The 17434-nt window shown below is 54.2% G+C and overlaps 1 protein-coding gene across 1 annotated transcript; it reads left to right on the top strand.

The window, feature by feature from the left end:
* Positions 1-381: 381 nt before the first annotated feature.
* On the top strand, positions 382-16477 carry LOC120852511 (ceroid-lipofuscinosis neuronal protein 6 homolog). Its single transcript, XM_040225787.1, has 7 exons — positions 382-567; positions 6684-6798; positions 9987-10085; positions 11390-11578; positions 11857-11912; positions 13334-13456; positions 15289-16477. The coding sequence occupies exons 1-7, from the start codon at positions 401-403 to the stop codon at positions 15557-15559; spliced, it is 1020 nt and encodes a 339-aa protein (XP_040081721.1). The 5' UTR covers positions 382-400; the 3' UTR covers positions 15560-16477.
* Positions 16478-17434: the final 957 nt, after the last annotated feature.

Consider the following 17434-nt stretch of genomic DNA (forward strand, 5'->3'; position numbering starts at 1 on the left):
CCCCTCCCCCAAAGCCTTCAGGTCCGCAAGGACAAGGGAAATCCAGTCTCGGCTCCTTCCCAAGGGAGTATTTAGGTCGAACTGGCCTTTCCCCACGTCCCTAGCCCACCCTTGACTACTATACAGGTTTCGGGTAGCCTAGGCAGATTCCTGGCCCCGGCCACACGCGGGAGCCCAGCAGATCCCAGCCCGAGGAGGCCCCACGCCGTGCGCCCTCCCTCCGCCCCTACCCCCCGCCAGGGCCCCGGCCGTGGGCCCCTCCTTCCCCGCCCGGAGCTCGCCCCGCCTCCCTCGCTCCGCGGCGCGTCTCCTGGTCCCGGCCCCCGCCGGCTCCACCCCCGGCCCGCGCCTCAGGGCCGGCGCTCTCCCTCTCGCCCGCCCCAGCCCGCCCCCGCGCTGGATGTTCGCTTTCGCAGCCTTCGGCCAGCGGAACCTGTTTGCAGCTACCGGCAGCGGGGCGAAGGGCCTGGCCGGAAGGTTAGCCATGGAGGCGGCGGCGCGGAGGCGGCACCCGGGAGCGGCGGGCGGCCCCGGCGCGCAGCCGGGCGCCTCCTTCCTGCAGGCCAGGTGGGCGCGCGCCGGCGGGCGGAGCGGAACCGCGGCCCCGCCACGTGATCGGGCGGGCGCGGGGTCCGGGCCGCGGGCCGCGGACCGCGGGTGGGTCTTCCCAGCGCTACGCCTGCAGCTGTTCCCTCGCCCACTCGTTTGAGCCACGCCTCCGCGGCTTCCTGGGGGAGCCCCGGGACCCAGGGAGTCTCAGCCACGGCGATCAGCGGCCCTCGTGGCCCGGCTGGCTCCGGGACGATTGCTCATCTGGGATCCAAGAAACTCGGGATGGGGGCGGTGGCGGCGAGCGCAGAGGACACTGCTATTCACTAGGGACCCCAAAGCGCCTGCAAGTCCCGGGCACCAACCCAAGTTCTCAGAGTCCTTCTAACCACGACTAGAATTTGGATTCTGGTGTTAACGGGAGGCTCACTCCTTGCCCCGAGGAACCCAGAATGTTGGGAATGCTGATAGAAGAGACAGCGAAGTGTGGAAACTCCCCTCCAGAGAATGAACGAGGAAGGGCTTTACCGACACTGTTGCTGTTCCCTTCTCGCAGCAAGGGGAAGTTACTGATTTATGTATTGATAGTTGAGGCCAGGCGCTTGGGACGGAGGAAAAGGTACAGAAGCCACCTTTTAATCTTCTACTTCACTCTATCTTCATCCCTTTTTACAGTCACAGACATTCAGTGCATAGAGCAGGCATTCATTAAGCATCTCTGGTGTGCCCCAGCGCTGTGCCAGGGGTGGGTAAAGTGAAGCCCGGAGGGCCCCACAGTCCAGTAGGACCCGGGAGGAACAGAGGCCAGGAGTTGAGAGATCGACTTGGAGGGCTTCCTGGAGGAAGTGGCGCTTAAGCTGCATGTCAGAGTACTCGGTAGGTGACACGGGAATAAAGGCTATTTCAGCTCCTGGAAAGCTTGGGAAAGGCAAGCAGTGCAGTTTTGCTGGCACTTTCTGTGTGTACAGTGGCAAGAGGAATATAGACTGTGAAGGGCCTTTAATAGCAGCAGAACTGGGACCAGAGGGAGAGCCTAGAGTGCAAAAAAAATTTAAGGAGAAGCTCACTCTTGGGACACTGGTGCTCAAAAGTCCTCTATGGCCCACCTGTGCCTCCTTAAATATTGGGTCCTACGTGTCTCACTTTCCTCACCCTAGTTCCTGTCCTAAATGGCCGGTTAAGGGTGCAGCTTTTGTTCTGTAGGGCACAGGGGAGCCATGGAAGATTTTCCAGCACTAGTGTGCTCGGAGTCAGTTTTAGGAAGTTTGTGGTATGATTTGGGATAAGGGAGGAAATCTGAGAGACTCGGCTGAGAGTAGCTCTTCCTCCTGCTGCTAAAGCACTTCTGGGTTCTGGCTCCCCTACAAGGTGGGAGTCCTTGCCTTGAACTGTGGCAGTCCAGTTAGAGCCTCTGAGCATCAGATGTGGTCACCACTTTACTTGCACGGTGTTTCCACATGCAGTGCCTTACTCAGGCTTTTCATATTTTGTTATGTGCAAACCGAGACCTGGAGAGGTTACATCATTTGCTGGCAAGAACCAGGGCTTAAACCTAGGGCTTGTGGTTTCTGTTCTTATTGCTCCACTCTGGCAGCTCAGGGCTGATGTCCCTCTCTACTCCTGCATGAGCTCCCCACCAACCAGGATGCTCCTGGGGATTGCATAAGGGGCTGGCTCTCTTCCAGGGTGTCTCTGCCCACCTCCCCCGCTTATTGCCCCCCTGTTCTCAGTCTCATTGCTGCATAACAGTAGGCAGAATCACCCTGTCCAACTCCTAGGATGCTTGGATTTCCTCTGCTCCATCCATGCTTTGCTTACACACCTCTAGTGACGAAGTGCTCACTCCCTTTTCCAGTTTTCATGTGTTCTGTTAACAGTTTTTTGTATTATAATCAAAGTAGTACATGCCCATGATTAAATAAAATTGCACAGACCGGCTTAGAGTAAAAAGCAGTGGTTCTTTTTCCACCTCTCCCTAGTACCAGAGACGACCATGTTAGCTTCTTTTAGCTGTTTCTATCAGAATTAAATTCATATTTCTAAATAATAGTAACAAATACTACATACATACCACGTTCTGTGGACCAGGCCCTACTCTTAAGTTTCTGCATTGAAAAAGGTTTTTGCGTAATTTGACCACAACTTTTTTTTTCCCAACCACAACTCTTGAAGTAGGATATACTATTATCCCCCATTTTACAGATGAGAACATCGAGGCCCAGGAGGTAACTTGCTTATGATTTGCTTAGTAATAGAGCTGGGATATGAACCCAGGCAGGCTCCAGAGTCCACACACAAAAGCTACACTCAACTGCTATTTCTTGGTTTATCAATTTTTAGCCTCTGAAGCTAATGTTGACCTACTAATTATCCTGTTATGATTTGGTTTATTCATACCTCTTCCATCTTCACAAGATAGTTCTTTTTTTTTTTCAAGATAGTTCTTCTTATGACCATTTTTAGTTTTGCTCTTTGTTACCTCTGTAGCCTTAGGAAATATGTAATACCATTATTTCTGTTTTGGTCAACTATAAAGCAGTATCTTTTTTAATAAAGTTTATTTATTTATTGAAGTATAGTTAATTTAAAATAAGGGCAGTATCCTTGATTCCTTCTTAAAAGGATACTGTTAGTCTCCTACCCTTAGTTTTAGCTTTCTTTACTCTTTCCCTAGCTCTTGTCATCTATAGTTTTACTTTCAAGTTGTCAAGGTTGACAGTATTTACCTGCTGTATTTTAACCATAATTTTCTTCCATGTTTTGTTTGTGAATTGACTCTAAACTTTGAAAATCAATATACAATGTTTTTATTCGTTAAGCCATGTAAATATTGTTCCCTACAGAGTCCAGTAAGTTTAAAAGTTACATTTACTTTCTTATACTGTTTTTGTTTTTCCTGGAGTTTCAAATTGCCTTTCCTTTTTTCCTCTTTTTTTTTTTTTTTGCTTTTGTTTTCTCATTTTTTGTTTAAAATTCTCATCATGTCAGGTATTTCACCATTGTGCATATAGAACCAAACTCAGACCCTCTATAGTCCCCACTCATAGGTCCTTGCTTGACTGCACGGTGGCTGAGACACCTTCCTTTTCTGCCAGGCAGTCCTGCAGATACTACTGACTGCTTTGAATATTTCATTTGTATGTTATGCGCTGTATGGTATGTACTCTCCAACTGTCATGGTATCTGTTTTCCCAGATGGTAGGCTTGTAAAGCTGTGGAGGAGAGAAAAGGCCCTCCGTGTCTTGGGTTACCTGCCCTTGTGCTTCCATCGTTCTCAGCAGGAGTTTCTGTTGACTGGGGCCTAGAGCTGGCAGTCTGGGGGCTCCATGTCTGAGGAGTCAGATACTTGGGTTAGCATGAGGATGCTCATCCCCAGGACAGGGCTGGGGGAGAGGATGCCTTCCCTCTCCGTGATCTGCCTCCTGTGCTCAGAGTCCCAGCAAAGAAAACAGACGCTCACCAGTCTTGATTCCCAAGTTGGGTGTCAGCCTTGCACCTGCCCTTTTTCTTTCTGCTCTGCTCAGCCAGGCTGGACTCATGGCAGGGATCCCTGTTGACTGAGGTGCCTCCTGAGGTGGAGGAGGAAACAGTCATCGAGCCCTGACTACATGCTTGGTATCCAAAGCTTCCAGAGACTCACACTAAGTGCGTCCCAGACTTGCAAAATGCCTTTTATTTTCTCTACTGAACATCATGCTCTGAAGGTTTCCAGAACAGAACACTGAGGACCTTTTTTTTTTTTTTTAATGTTTATCTATTTATTTATTTGGCTGCACGAAGTCTTCATTGAGGCACACTGGATCTTCATCACGGAATGTGGGCTCTTTAGTTGTGGCATATGGGATCTCGTTCTCTGACCAGGAATTGAATCTGGGCCCCCTGCATTGGGAGCTCAGAGTCTTAGCCACTGGACCACCAGGGAAGTCCCAACAGTGAAGACTATTTCCTTCTTCCTCATCTAAGCTCTTTAGGCCTGGAGGTTGTCCCTGCCTGCTTTTCGAGGCCTTGCCTTAATGGTCATGAAGGGGAAGGGCACAGTGGGACTTGTGCACCAGTCACTCATTTCGTACTCATCCAGATTGTCCTCACGGTTAGTCGTCTCTGAGTATCTGCCCAGTCTGAAGGCCCGGCAACCCCTCCCTCTCTTCCTTCCACTAGTAAGCCAGACATCTCAGCTCCCTGCAGCGCCTTTCTCACTCCCACCTCCAGGCCTTTGATGCTGGACTCTTGCTGCTTTTCTGCCAACAGGAATCCACCCATCCATGTTTCCAGGCTCCATTCCTTCCTGCAGGCTTTGCATGCTGCTCCAGGCCACACTAGTCCTTCTGTATCTTGATCTCCTGATATATTCTATAGCTGATAGTAATCAGCAGCAGAGTAGCAAACAACTTAGAGTACAGGTCTTAAATCCATATAGACCCCAGTTTGAATTCTGTGCACTTCAGAACTCCTGGGTTGCGGAGTGACAGAAAGTCAATGTGAACTGCAGCACCCTTAGCAAATGGGAATGTCTTGGCTCTTGTGGGCAAACTGTTGCCTTGGGGATGCCTGGAACTGGGGATGTGAACCCTCTTGGGCCCTTTTCTCCTCTTTTTCCCTGCTCTTCTCTGCAGGGCCGCTTCATTCTCATCTGACTGTCCCTTGAGGCTGGTACTTTGGCCACAGGCAGCCCTGGGCTCTCAGGCTCTCATCTTTAGCACCACAGCACAGAAAGGAGGGTGCTCTTTTCAACTGTAGTTAGGAAAGTCCCACTGGGCCATCCTGGGTTTTTGGCCTTCCCTCTGTCTCAGGGAACATCATCTCTCACCAGAAGGAGGAGGGAATGGGAAATAGTCTGACAGAAGGAATAGTTGATGCAGCTTCTTATTAGGGCAGGCAACATTGGTTAAGCCTCAGTTTCCTCGTTTGTAAAATGGGAGGGTAAGAGTCTCCTGGTACTGCCGTGGGCCTTCGATGAGATGGTGCTGGTGACGCTTCTAGAGCATGGCACACGGTAAGTGGGCACTGAGCAGAGGGGGTGGACAGGAAGACTTAGCTGACCTGGACAAACCCACTCCACCCATCCATTCTGCCACCAGAGGATAATGAGATCCCCGACAGCTTGCCTTCCTGGCTCTGAGTTGCTCTAGCAACCCAGTGCGGACCATTCTTGGAATTGGCTGAAAAGGATCCCAGAAAATTACCGAAGCAATAGCAGTGCTGACAGAGGGAACCCTTCACGGTGCCTCTAAGCTCATGTTTGATTAGCCGCTGAAATGGCCAGGTAGGTGCATGCTAAGTCACTTCAGTCATGTCTGACTCTTTGCCACTTCATGGACTGTACAGTCCACCAGGCTCCTCTGTCCGTGGGATTCTCCAGAATACTGGAGTGGGTTGCCATTTCCTTCTGCAGGGGATCTTCCTCACCTAGGGATCAAACTCACATCTTGTCTTGGCAGGCAGATTCTTTACCACTGAGCCACCAGGGAGACCTATGACTATAAGACTAGAGGTTAACAGCAGAAGCTCTGAAACGTCATCATTTGAGGCCACCCACTCCCGTATTCTTGCCTGGAGAATCCCCATGGACAGAGGAGCCTGGCGGGCTATAATCCATGGGGTCGCTCAGAGTCAGACACAGCTGATTACGCACAGCACAGCAGCACTTAACGTCTTGGGCTCAGTTTTTTCACTTGTAAAATGAGGGTAATAGTGTAACCTCAGAGGATTTCTGTGAGGATTAAGAGAGTTAAATGAGATGGTACATGTAAACAGCTGGAGGAGTGCCTGGAATGTAGAAAGTGTTCAGTAAAGCCTAGCTAGCCTCATCCATCGCCATGTTGCATGCCTTTCAGCCACATTTGCATCCTCTGCCCCATCCGATCTCCCCGTCACCTATAGACTTATAGGTGAGAGCCCAACGTGATTGTATCTGTTGAGTATTTTCCTTCTTGAATCCTAGAGAAGCAACTGTCAGGGCAGACAGAGTCCATCTCTGGATCCCTTCCCCCAGGCCCCAGTACTTCGAGCAAAACCTTTTCTTGGAACTTAATCATGTGTTTCCTCCTGCCCACAAATTCCTGTGGCTTGTCCTGGTGGGGAATCTTCCCATGGAGGAGAGGAGGGCTGACTGCTTTCGTTTACTTCTTTCCCAGGCACAGCTCCGTCAAGGCTGACGAGGCTGCTGGCACGGCTCCCTTCCACCTTGACCTCTGGTTCTACTTCACTCTGCAGAACTGGGTTCTGGACTTTGGCCGCCCCATAGCCATGGTGAGTGTGAAGCTGTGGATGGAACCCCCAACCGGCAGTGTGAAGACAGTGTGATCTGAATGAGCAGAGTGACCTCAGATGAGTCCTTGCCACTACCAGTACACTGTGAGAATGCGGTCCCTTAGTTCTGCGGCTGTAACCAGTGTGGCAGCTGCCAGAGAGTGGGGGATCTAAACAGTCATACTGTGACCCCACCACCTGCCCCAGTATCTCACATTCAGGTTTAACCAAAGCACCAATTCAGAATTCAGACAGTGGAGTATGGGAAAGGATCCCACCAGTCTTGCCTGCAGCCTTGGGATAGAATTGTGTTTCCTGGAGGTGAAGAGTATGGGCTGAGTGTGCATGTCATATATGCCTTGAGCCTTGGGTAATTTTTAGTGTCGTCTGGTGAAACCGTCCCCTGCTCTCCAAGGCTACTCCATGCCTCAGTGTACAGTGGTGGCCTCTATGGAGATTAACACTGGAAGAGCACCAAAGCCCCTCACTTGATGAGCAGCTAGACAGCTAGATGGAAAGACAGATAGGTAACAGAAGGTGGGAAAAAATTGAGTGAGGTACCACCATGTACTGAGGTGTTAATTTTTGCATATGGCTGGTAAAAACAACAATATCCAGCACTGAAGCTGACACCTTGTACCTGCTAGTGATATTGCAAAGTAGCAAAGTCCTTTGGGAAAGCAGATGGTCAAGGTGATAACTGGTACTTAGATAGTGCCTAGCAAGATATATTCCTGTACTAAAGGAATAACAATAATTACAGTAAGCTAGAAGTAGCAGTTAAGATCTTTATGTGTTTAAACTTCTTTAGTTCTCCCATCAGTGCTATTGTTAATCTCAGTTTTGTAGATGAGAAGACTTTGGACAGAGAGGGTAAATAACTGGCTCGGGGTCACTCAATCAGCGAGTGAAGGGGCCAGCATCTGCCACCCCCACCCAGGCACTCTGGCCCCAGAGGCCACCCCCCACTTTCGTCATGATTATGTTCAGAACCTTAATATGTTCATCCCGCCTAGCTCAGTACACCCTTTCCTAGAATCTGCCCTGAAGATGTGATCACAGACGAGAGCCTGTGCCAAAGGTGTGCACTGCAGTGTTGCTTACAAGAGCCAAAACCTGGAAGGGACTTGAGTGTCCATCAGGAGGGACTGGGTAAATGAGCTTTGCTCTATGCAGGATAGAGGATGCTGTCTGGGCAGTGAACAGGAATTGTGGGTACTGTAGAGCATCCTGGAAGCTTTAAGGAGAAAACAGATGCCTGCGTGGCATGCATATGAGCTGCCTGCCAGTCAGTAACGGCCCAAACGATCTTATATACGTGGGATCCAAGACTTCACGGGGATGAAGGAAAGCTTCTGGCAGTGGTTTTGGGGAGGAGGTATGGTGGATGCTGAGTCTCCTTTCTGCAGGCTTTTGGTAAGGTTTACAAGCTGTTTTTTAAATGTAGGTGAAAGAAAAGGGACTGACCCAGGAGTCAGGGCACCCAGTCAGGTTTGTAGATGATTTGGGACAAGTCAGTGTCATCTGGGTTTTGGTTCTCTCATCTGTAAGAAGACTGGTTGGACCAGCTGACCTGAGCCCCCTTGCAGCACGAAGGTTCCAGGGGATAAAGGAGCTGCCCATCAAACGGGTGTTCCAGGGAGAGGGGAGATGAGGCTCTCCTCACTCACTAAGACTCAGCCTCGTCTGGCCTAATAGGGCTCCCCGGTGGGGCAAATCACCTCCCGCCATCCTGCCTAAGAGTCGCTGTGGCCACTGTTAGTAAGCCTAAGTGGGCTCAGGAGGAGCATACATCTGAAAAGGTCTAGTGTATACATGAGCTTTTCAGATGTATACGTGACAGTCTCAAATTTTTAATAACTACAAAATAAAACCTTTTACAAGTTATAAAAGTAGTATGTCATGGTTATATAACAAGTGAGTTCATACCCAGTAATATAAAGAAGTATGAGACTCTCCCTTTGCGGTCCCACTTCTGACTGTTTGGGGCGGATCCTTCCACTCCTTTCTCTGCTCATGCAACACATGTGTACGTCCTTTTTTTTCCCCCTCTAACCAAAATGAGATTTTACTTTATACCTTAGTCTACGACTTGCTTGTTTTACTTTAGACTGTTTCACGGATAGCTCTCAGCACATAGGAGGTGTCATCTCTGTTCGTGGTTGCTTAACTTTCTGTAATAAAGATGTGCTGTAGTATATTCCGGTAGTCCTGTTTGGTTGAAGAGTCGGCCTATTTCTGATTCTTTGCAATCACCGAGTGTTTTGGCCAGCTATATATCTTGCTGTAGATAAAGCTATAGCGATGCCCACACAGCAGGTAAGAAAGAGATTGAGACTCTTGTCTCCGGGGAGATGTATTTCTGCAGGTTGGTTTTATCCAGCACAACATTTTTTAATTAAAAGAGATAAACATTTGAAGTTTTGACTGAAATTTATGATCGTTACAGGTGTTCTCCATCAGTAGATTCTAGAGGTACAGTTTGGCAGGGCAGGGATTGGAAGTGTTGTGCTCTTGTATAGGTATTGTCACACGAACCCTGACAAGGCTGGACTCACTGGGGTAGACCAGTAGGAAGAACAAGGGAAGTCCAGAGGAATGGCCCTGGCCTGTCTCGGGGAAGGTAGGAAAGGAAGCACTGAAGCTGCGTTTAGAACTCACTTTTTTCTCCGTTGTTGCAGAAGGTTTAGTTCCGACCTGATTTGGAAGTGGTCCATCTGCTCAGTGGACAGAGCGTTTTTCACACCTGGGTGGTCAGGATTTCTTGTCATCATTCTAAGGAGCCAGATCACTAAGGGTCCATGTAGACCATCTGGGCCACATTTCGTGTTACAGATGGGGAAACTGAGGCAGGAAGAGGGGAGGAACTTGCCCCGGGGTCACCCAGAAAGTTTTTGGCATGCTTGAGTCCCAAAGGATCTTCCAACTCCCAGGCTGGTGGGTACCAAGGGACCTTTACTTAGTATCCACAGGAAGAGGGACACAGGATCAGACTCTGGGTTTGCACCTGCTATGTGACTGGGGACACGTCTACCTTCTCTGGGACTCAGTTTGTCTGGAAATACCTTCACCCCAGTGCTGCCAGGAGGATTCCAGGAGATCACAGAAAGAGCGCAGCATGTGCAGAGGCAGTTCTGAGGGCCGCATGGGTCAGGCCTTGTAAACTGCATTCTCCACTTGCTCCCCAGCTGGTGTTCCCTCTCGAGTGGTTCCCGCTCAACAAGCCCAGCGTGGGGGACTACTTCCACATGGCCTACAACATCATCACGCCCTTCCTCCTGCTCAAGGTACTATCCCAGGCCCCCTCCTCTCCCTCCCTGCCCTCGTTCCTTTCTCTGCACTGCTGCCCAAGCCCTGGGAGTGTCCTGAATCAAGCTGTTCCCTGCCTGACTCTGGGGGCCCAAGGCTATGACAGAGGGGACGTGTCAAGGGCCTGAGGGCCCCAGGGGAGGCAGGGCTGCCTCTGCCTGGGAGGGATGGAGCAGGCTTCCCCAGGGAGGGGCACGTGATTTGGGCCTCCACCGGATGTGCCTGGGGGTGAGCTGGGAGAGACCTTCAGGCGGGAGTATCTGAAAACAAGGCCGGGCTTGAGGAGCCGTGTTTGGGGAGGCTGAGGCAGAAGGAGTGGCTGGGTTGCTCAGGGAGAGGTCAGGGACCAGTTGGGCAGGCAGGTGGGGGCCGGAGGCAAGGAGGGCAACAATGGAGGGTGAACTCTCTCCTTCGGACCGAGAGCCCTGACTTTGAGACACCACTGGGAACAGAGAGATGTCTCCTAGAGGGCTCTCTGCTCTGCTGGCTTTGCATTTTGCCAAGTAAAAGCTCTTAAAACTACTGCCATTTACTATCCCCATCCTTTTGTTTTTAGAGAGACATTTCCAAACTTCCTTGGTGGCTCAGACGGTAAAGTGTCTGCCTACAATGCGGGAGACCCAGGTTCAGTCCCTGGGTCGGGAAGATCTCCTGGAGGAGGAAATGGCAACCCACTCCAGTATTCTTGCCTGGAAAATCCCATGGATGGAAGAGCCTGGTAGGCTACAGTCCATGGGGTTGTAAAGAGTCGGACACGGCTGAGTGACTTCATTTTCTTTCTTTCAAAGTAGGGAAGGTGTAATCTCTGAATTCGAAGGGGTCTTTAGTTAAATAACAGTTTCAGAAACACCTGCCCCACATTTTTGTTGGCGTGGCTCAGTTGCTCAGAAATGGGAGCAGCCCAGCCTCAACAGTCCAGCCCAGTCACCCTTAAGCAGAACTAGGGGTGGTGGGAGGTCAGGGCCTGGCTTGCCTCTGTGGAAGGCCTGGCTGTCATCTCCAGCAGGGTATATGGGTGTGTTTGACCTTGGGCAATGAGCTGGCCCCTCGGAGTGTGTTTCCTCTTGGGCCGAAGAGGGTGCTCTTCCCAGCACCTGCTGGGTTCACAGGGATCATGTAAGATGATGGAGGCTGGACTGACTCCCCTAAAGGGAACCCGTGTGAGAGGGGCTTTCCAGCTGGTGGCATCCATCCCACTCCGGGTGTGAGGGGAGCAAGCAAAGGGTGTCTCCGGTGGTGATGGCGTTGGGGGTCATGCTGTGGGGCCTCCTTCTGACCTCAGCTCATCGAGCGGTGCCCCCGCACCTTGCCACGCTCCCTAATATACGTTAGCATCATCACCTTCATCATGGGGGCCAGCATCCACCTGGTGGGTGACTCGGTGAACCACCGCCTGATCTTCAGTGGCTACCAGAACCATCTGTCGGTCCGTGAGAACCCCATCATCAAGAATCTCAAACCAGAGACGCTGGTGAGCCCCCACCTCCACTGTGCGGTCTGTCCTAGAGGCCAAAGACATTGCCGACCCATCACAGGTGCCCCAGAGAGAGCACGTCGCCCCCCCCAGCACCCCCCAACCCCCAGCCAGGATGCCCCCACCCAGATCCCCTCCTCCCCACAGGGAGGGACTGGGGGCAGTTGAGGGAGGCATGGGCAGGCAGGGGGAGGGTAGCCGGGGGCTGCGCGGCCCGACACCCTTCCTGAAGCCCCACCCTCTCTGCCCCCCGCCTGGCGTCTGCTGCCCCCTAGATCGACTCCTTTGAGCTGCTCTACTACTACGATGAGTACCTGGGCCACTCCATGTGGTGAGTGATGGGGCCCATGGCCCTGGCCAGCTCTGGCGCTGGCCGTGGTGGCGCTGAACAAGGAGCCCCCGGGGTCTCGAAGTGTCCAGCCCAGCCACTGGAATGGCGTGCTCTTCCCCAGCGGGGGGCGCTGTCGCTCCTCTGGCTCTCGCCTCGCCGCCTTCCGTGCCCACCGGCCCGCAGTGTCCGCGGCGGCCACTAGAGGGCAGCGAGCGCCTGTCCTCCCAGGGCCGGGGCTGCAGCGCTGGTAAACAATTCCCTCCACCCTGGGGAGGAGGATGGGGACCCAGAGGCAGGGAGGGAGCTGAGGAGGGCCGGCTGAACCAGGCTGGGGGCGAGGTGGGAGTAGGGGTGCTCCTAGTGCCGCCTCCTCCTCCGAACTCCCCTTGGAGCTCCTTCCTCCCACCCCTTCACCCCACAGTGGAGGAAACCTCACAAATGTGGGCTCAGCCACAGGAGATGCAGGCCGAGCTGCAGGCAGTCGTCTGTTCCAGAGCCCACTTTATCCCAGGATGAGCTGGGGCCGATGGGAGGGGTTTTGCCCCTGGGCTGACAGCTAGTGCCAGAGCCACCCCTGGACGTGGGTGGCCCCACTCCCGAATGAGGTGGGCTCACTCGTGTCACGCGGGCCCTACATTGTCTTTCTGGGTTCTCTTTTGGGGCCTAGAAAGTCAGGGTGTCCTTGCACAGACAGGCCTCTTGCCAGTTCTCCCTGGCCTGTGCCGGGAGACCCTTCCCATGGAAGGCTGGGGAAGGGAGGAGGAGAGATAAACAGGGGCCTGGAGAAATGAAAGGGCAGGACGCAGAGGGTGTGGGGGCCACTGAGGGGAAGGTGGGGAAGGAGATGAGTTGGGGTGGGAATAGAAAGGGGGTGTTGTGCGAGCTGGCACAGGCGTGTGGGGAACAGCATGTGTTTGTGGAGAGGAGAGAGGGTGGTATTTGGGTGAGCTGTGCGCAGAAGCGGGTGAGGCTGGGGGCCAAGTGTGAGTGAAGGAGCTTCACGGAGCTCCTGGGAGGCCCCCAGCAGTTGCTGTTCCTCCCCTCGCCCCTTTTTTCCCCCAGATTGGGACCTCGGGCCTCTCCCTCCTCAGCCCTGCTGGGTGCACCCTTTCCCAGGGCAGTGAGGGGCTGGGGGCTGCTGGTCTTGGGGTGAGTGTGTAGGGCAGAGAGAGTGAGAGACATGGGCACACATGGGGAGTGAGTGAGGTGGCAGGAGGTCGCCCCCACCCCCCTGCCCATGGCTCAGATCTGCAGGCCTCATCTTCCTTCCTAGACCCCCTGCCCGGGGGAGAGGCTGGGGGTGCCCTCACCCAAATGACTTGAGACCGCACAGGGTGGTGCAGGCAGCCAGTCCTAGGACGGTCGGGGCGGGCTGGCCAGGCGGGCGGCCGCGCAGCTGAGCACCGGCTCCCCTGTTGCAGGTACGTCCCCTTCTTCCTTATCCTCTTCATGTACTTCAGCGGCTGCTTTACTCCCACCAAAGCTGAGAGCTCAATGCCAGGGGCAGCCCTGCTCCTGGTGGTGCCCAGCGGCCTGTACTACTGGTGAGTGGATGGCGGACCTGGAGTGGCAGGGAGGGGGCCCCTTAGCGATCCAGTCAGTGAACATGTTCTTCCGACCGCAGAGCTGCTGTGTGAGCCCTGTGAGACTCCCTGTTGGGGTCCCTGCTCCCTCCTCTTCAGTGGGGACTGGGACAGTGCCTCCTGGCGGCCGCTCCGTGACCAGGAAGGCGGGCCTGAGTGTGGCCTCTACACTCAGAGAGTAACCTCAGGGCCCATAGAATCCACGTCGAAGCATAATTTCTGTGTGTGCTTAGTTGCTGAGTCGTTCCAACTCTTTGTGTGCCCGTGGACTGCAGCCCACCAGGCTCCCCTGTCCGTAGGATTCTCCCAGGCAGGAATACTGGGGTGGGTTGCCATTTCCTTCTCCATGGAATTTTCCCAACCCAGGGATCAAACCTGCATCTCTTGTGTTTTCTGCGTTGCAGGCGGATTCTTCACCCGCTGAGCCAGGGAGGGCTGTAGAGCAGAAGTCTGTAGAGCCTGGCAGGGTGGGAGGGGCGGGGGGCTGAATTTCCCCCTCTGTGAAATGAGGATGATAGCAGGCTGTCTCCCTTTTGGGACATCGTGAGAACCCAGAGGGAGAGAGAGGGGCTCGTAAACCATGAAGCATCACAGAGACGACAAGGATACTTACGGGGGAATTCCATGGTTTCAGGGCTTCCCACCTGGTTTCCTCTTCCCATTCCGGAGGACCAGGCCTCAGCCAGGCTCTTCCCTCTCCTCTGTCACTTCTGCTCTGGAGACAGGCTCCCCAGGGATTGTGGGTGTCCTAGAAAGGGTGGGTGTCCTAGCCCTTTTCTGGGGGGAAGCCTCCAGCCAAATGAAAAAGGCCTCTTCTCCTGGGGCCTTCTCCCCCACCTCCAGGGGCTGCCCCTGGCCAGCAGTAGGGGTTCATGAAGGTGAATCCATATGCCCACTGAGGACAGGATGAGAAAGAATGGGTGACAACCACAGCTGGAGGGAAAGAGGTGAGAAGTGAGAAGAAGCTCAGCCCATTCTTACCCATGGTGTGTCAATGCGGTGGCAGCTACAGGGGGCCATTTACTGAACAATGTGCCTTTACAAGTACAGAGTTCTCATCAGTAACCTCGAGAGCTGGGGCCATTTATGCCCCCTTTATAAGTAAGAAAACAAAGGCTCCAAGATGTCATGTAAATTCCCAAGGTGACCCAGCCACTCAGTTGCAGAGCTGTGCAGTTGCTTGAGTGGGATGGGTCAGCGTGGAGGCAGAGGAGTGGATGAGATAACCTCTGGGAAGCCCTCCAGCAAGTGTCACTGCATTCCTGGCCATATGCCAGGTACTGCCCTGAGAGCTGGAGGGAACCCTGGGGAATGAGACTGTCCCAGCCTTCAAGGAGACAGTCATGACAACCCCATACACTGAAACTGCGTCCCCAAACTCAGATGCCTTTCGGGACTAAACTGGTGATAGAAATGCATCAAGTAGGCATCAAGTGAGGCAGTAGGGAGTGGTGGGGACTGTGGCAAGCTGCGGGACCATGCTGTCTCTGAGCAGCTGCTTTCTCCTCGTCAGTTATTGTCATGTGGGAATACAAACCTAACGTTAGCAGGGAAATCAGAACGCCACGTGGGCAGGTAATCTGTTATTTAAATATTGGCAACAAACTCGACTTTTTGAAAAACAGTAATTCTAGAAGCCAAATCGGAATGCTGTGTACTGACCATGGCTCGGAGTGGAGCCCCTCACTTGACGCGCTCTTCTGACCGGCCGGGAGGGCAGCCTGGTGCTTGGTAGAGGGCAGAACGCTGGGCAGGAGGGGCCCCCACCCCTCACTGCCCGCCTGCCTCCTCAGGTACCTGGTCACCGAGGGCCAGATCTTTGTCCTCTTCATCTTCACCTCCTTTGCCATGCTGGCCCTCGTCCTGCACCAGAAGCGGAAGCGCCTCTTCCTCGACAGCAACGGCCTCTTCCTCTTCCACTCCTTCGCCCTCGCCCTCCTGCTTGTGGCGCTCTGGGTCGCCTGGCTGTGGAATGACCCCGTCCTCAGGAAGAAGTACCCGGGTGTCATCTATGTCCCCGAGCCCTGGGCCTTCTACACCCTCCACGTCAGCAGCCAATACTGAGTCCTGGGCACAGGCCCCTGGTGCTCTGTGGGTGGGAGATGGATGGCTGAGAGTGAGTGTCGGGAGTGTGTGCGTGTGTGCACCCACTGGGGATGGACAGCCGAAGGTGTCTGAGTGTGTGGAGTGTGTGTGTGTGCATCCACTGGGGATGGACGGCCGAAGGTGTCTGAGTGTGAGGAGTGTGTGCATGTGTGCACCCACATGTGTGTAGCCCACAGCTGAGAGTGTGGGTGAGAGTATGCCTGGTGCCTGTGGATAGGGGGTGGGGTGGGGGTGGGGTGTGTGTGTGTGTGTGTGTGGTTAAGTTTCCATTCGGTTTAGCTTTTTTTCGTGATGGGATATAGACCAAGAGCTGGGCCCGGCCTGCCCATGCATGCTGGAGTCGGGCCTTGTCACTCTCACTGCTCAGGGCCGTCTCTTCCTCCTGGGTGTCTCCTGGTAGCCGCAGGGGAGAGGCCTGGGCGGGGCAGAGGTCGGGAGGGAACTTAGCCTGTCCCCTACCACCTGGCTCACCCTCAGACCACCTGACCCTGAGGCCGCAGGGGTTCCCTGAACTTGCTGTGTACTCATTTGCGATGCACCCCTTCCCTGGGCCATGTTTGCAGCAGACAGGCCGACGGGTCCCAAGTCAGCTGTGGGCTGGTTGCCGTCTCCTGTCAGGGCAGCCTTGGGAGGGGTGAATGGTTCCTCCTTGTCCCTGCTTTCTTCAGCCCTGGGAGGGATATGTGCACCCCAGATCCTCACCCCACCGCGGGCTGCGTAGGCTGGGGAGCCAGAGCCAGCCCTCCCCCAACTGCCAGCCTGACCTTGGGGTCTGGCAGTGGCCGTTCCCAGCCACCTTCCTCTCCCGGGAACTCGGTCTCTGTCCCGCCTTCAGGATCGTGGCACCTGCTTCGTTCACCTGCCCAAGGTTTCTGAGCGGCCGCTGAAGGCAGAGTTCTCAGGTACTTGCACTCACTAGAGGCAGACATCGTGGGGCTCTCGTCAGTGTGTCTCAGCCTGAATCGACACCTGCTGCCAGCGGCCCTGCTCCCAGGAAAGGGGACCTTGTTCTGGCAAGACGCCCCGCACCCCAGCACCAGGGCCAGGCACGCAGCCTTGCTTCCTGGCATTGCTGGCCTGCATGCTTGCGAGGGGCTCAGGGGGGCTGCCTCGCCTTCCCTGCCCTCCCCCTCCTCTCCTGTGCTCCCAGGGACTCTGCCTCAAATCCTCCCTTCATGTAGGGGTCCCCCAGCCCCGGTCAGTCCCTGGCAGCTGGCAGCATCAGGGGCGAGCAGTGCGAATAAAGGCAGTGTGGAGCCAAGCCCCACTGGCTGCTGCTGCTTCCTTGGGGTGTGAATTTGGGAGGCAGGAGGAGGAGGGACCCTGGAGCAGGGGAGTGGCTGGTCTGAGGCCTGGCAGGAGCCCTGGGCTCACCCCAAGGGCCTGCTCGGCCCTGTCTGGCTGAAAGCAGGTGCTGCCACTGCCCCCTGGCCATCTGTGCCACTCAGGATCCTGAGTTTGGGGGTCCCAGCTCTCTTTGGAGGAGGCTGAGGGTTGTGGGGCTGGGGCCAGCAGAGTGTCTGCAGATGGAGCCCCCAAGCTGTGCTGCTAGCGCCTTCTAGAAACTGAAGCAGAGAGGGTGTCCTTTGGGCGGAGGTGGGGGCAGGTTTTTGGGGGGCTGGCACTTAGCCTTGGGCAAGTCGCATGACCCCTGGAGGCCTCAGCCCTTGATTTTTGAGGGTCTCTGCCTCACCACCCAACCACCAGAGGCTTTATGGTCTCCCGTTCCTAGAACCCACAAGACATCTACACTGGGTAGGAGACGCACAATCGTAGGCTGTACTGTGATGAGAAAAACAGCTTTTAAGGAAAGCAGCTTTGTTCTTCAGAGTT

Source organism: Oryx dammah, unplaced genomic scaffold, assembly GCF_014754425.2.
Source record: "Oryx dammah isolate SB20612 unplaced genomic scaffold, SCBI_Odam_1.1 HiC_scaffold_26, whole genome shotgun sequence".
Lineage (NCBI taxonomy): Eukaryota > Metazoa > Chordata > Mammalia > Artiodactyla > Bovidae > Oryx > Oryx dammah.

Bases quoted from the DNA above. Each gene is read 5' to 3' on its own strand.
- LOC120852511 (XM_040225787.1), top strand. From the start codon at position 401: ATGTTCGCTTTCGCAGCCTTCGGCCAGCGGAACCTGTTTGCAGCTACC. The intron at 568-6,683 runs GTGGGCGCGCGC...CTTCTTTCCCAG, and splicing joins GCCTCCTTCCTGCAGGCCAG to GCACAGCTCCGTCAAGGCTG. The intron at 11,913-13,333 runs GTGAGTGATGGG...CCCCTGTTGCAG, and splicing joins TACCTGGGCCACTCCATGTG to GTACGTCCCCTTCTTCCTTA.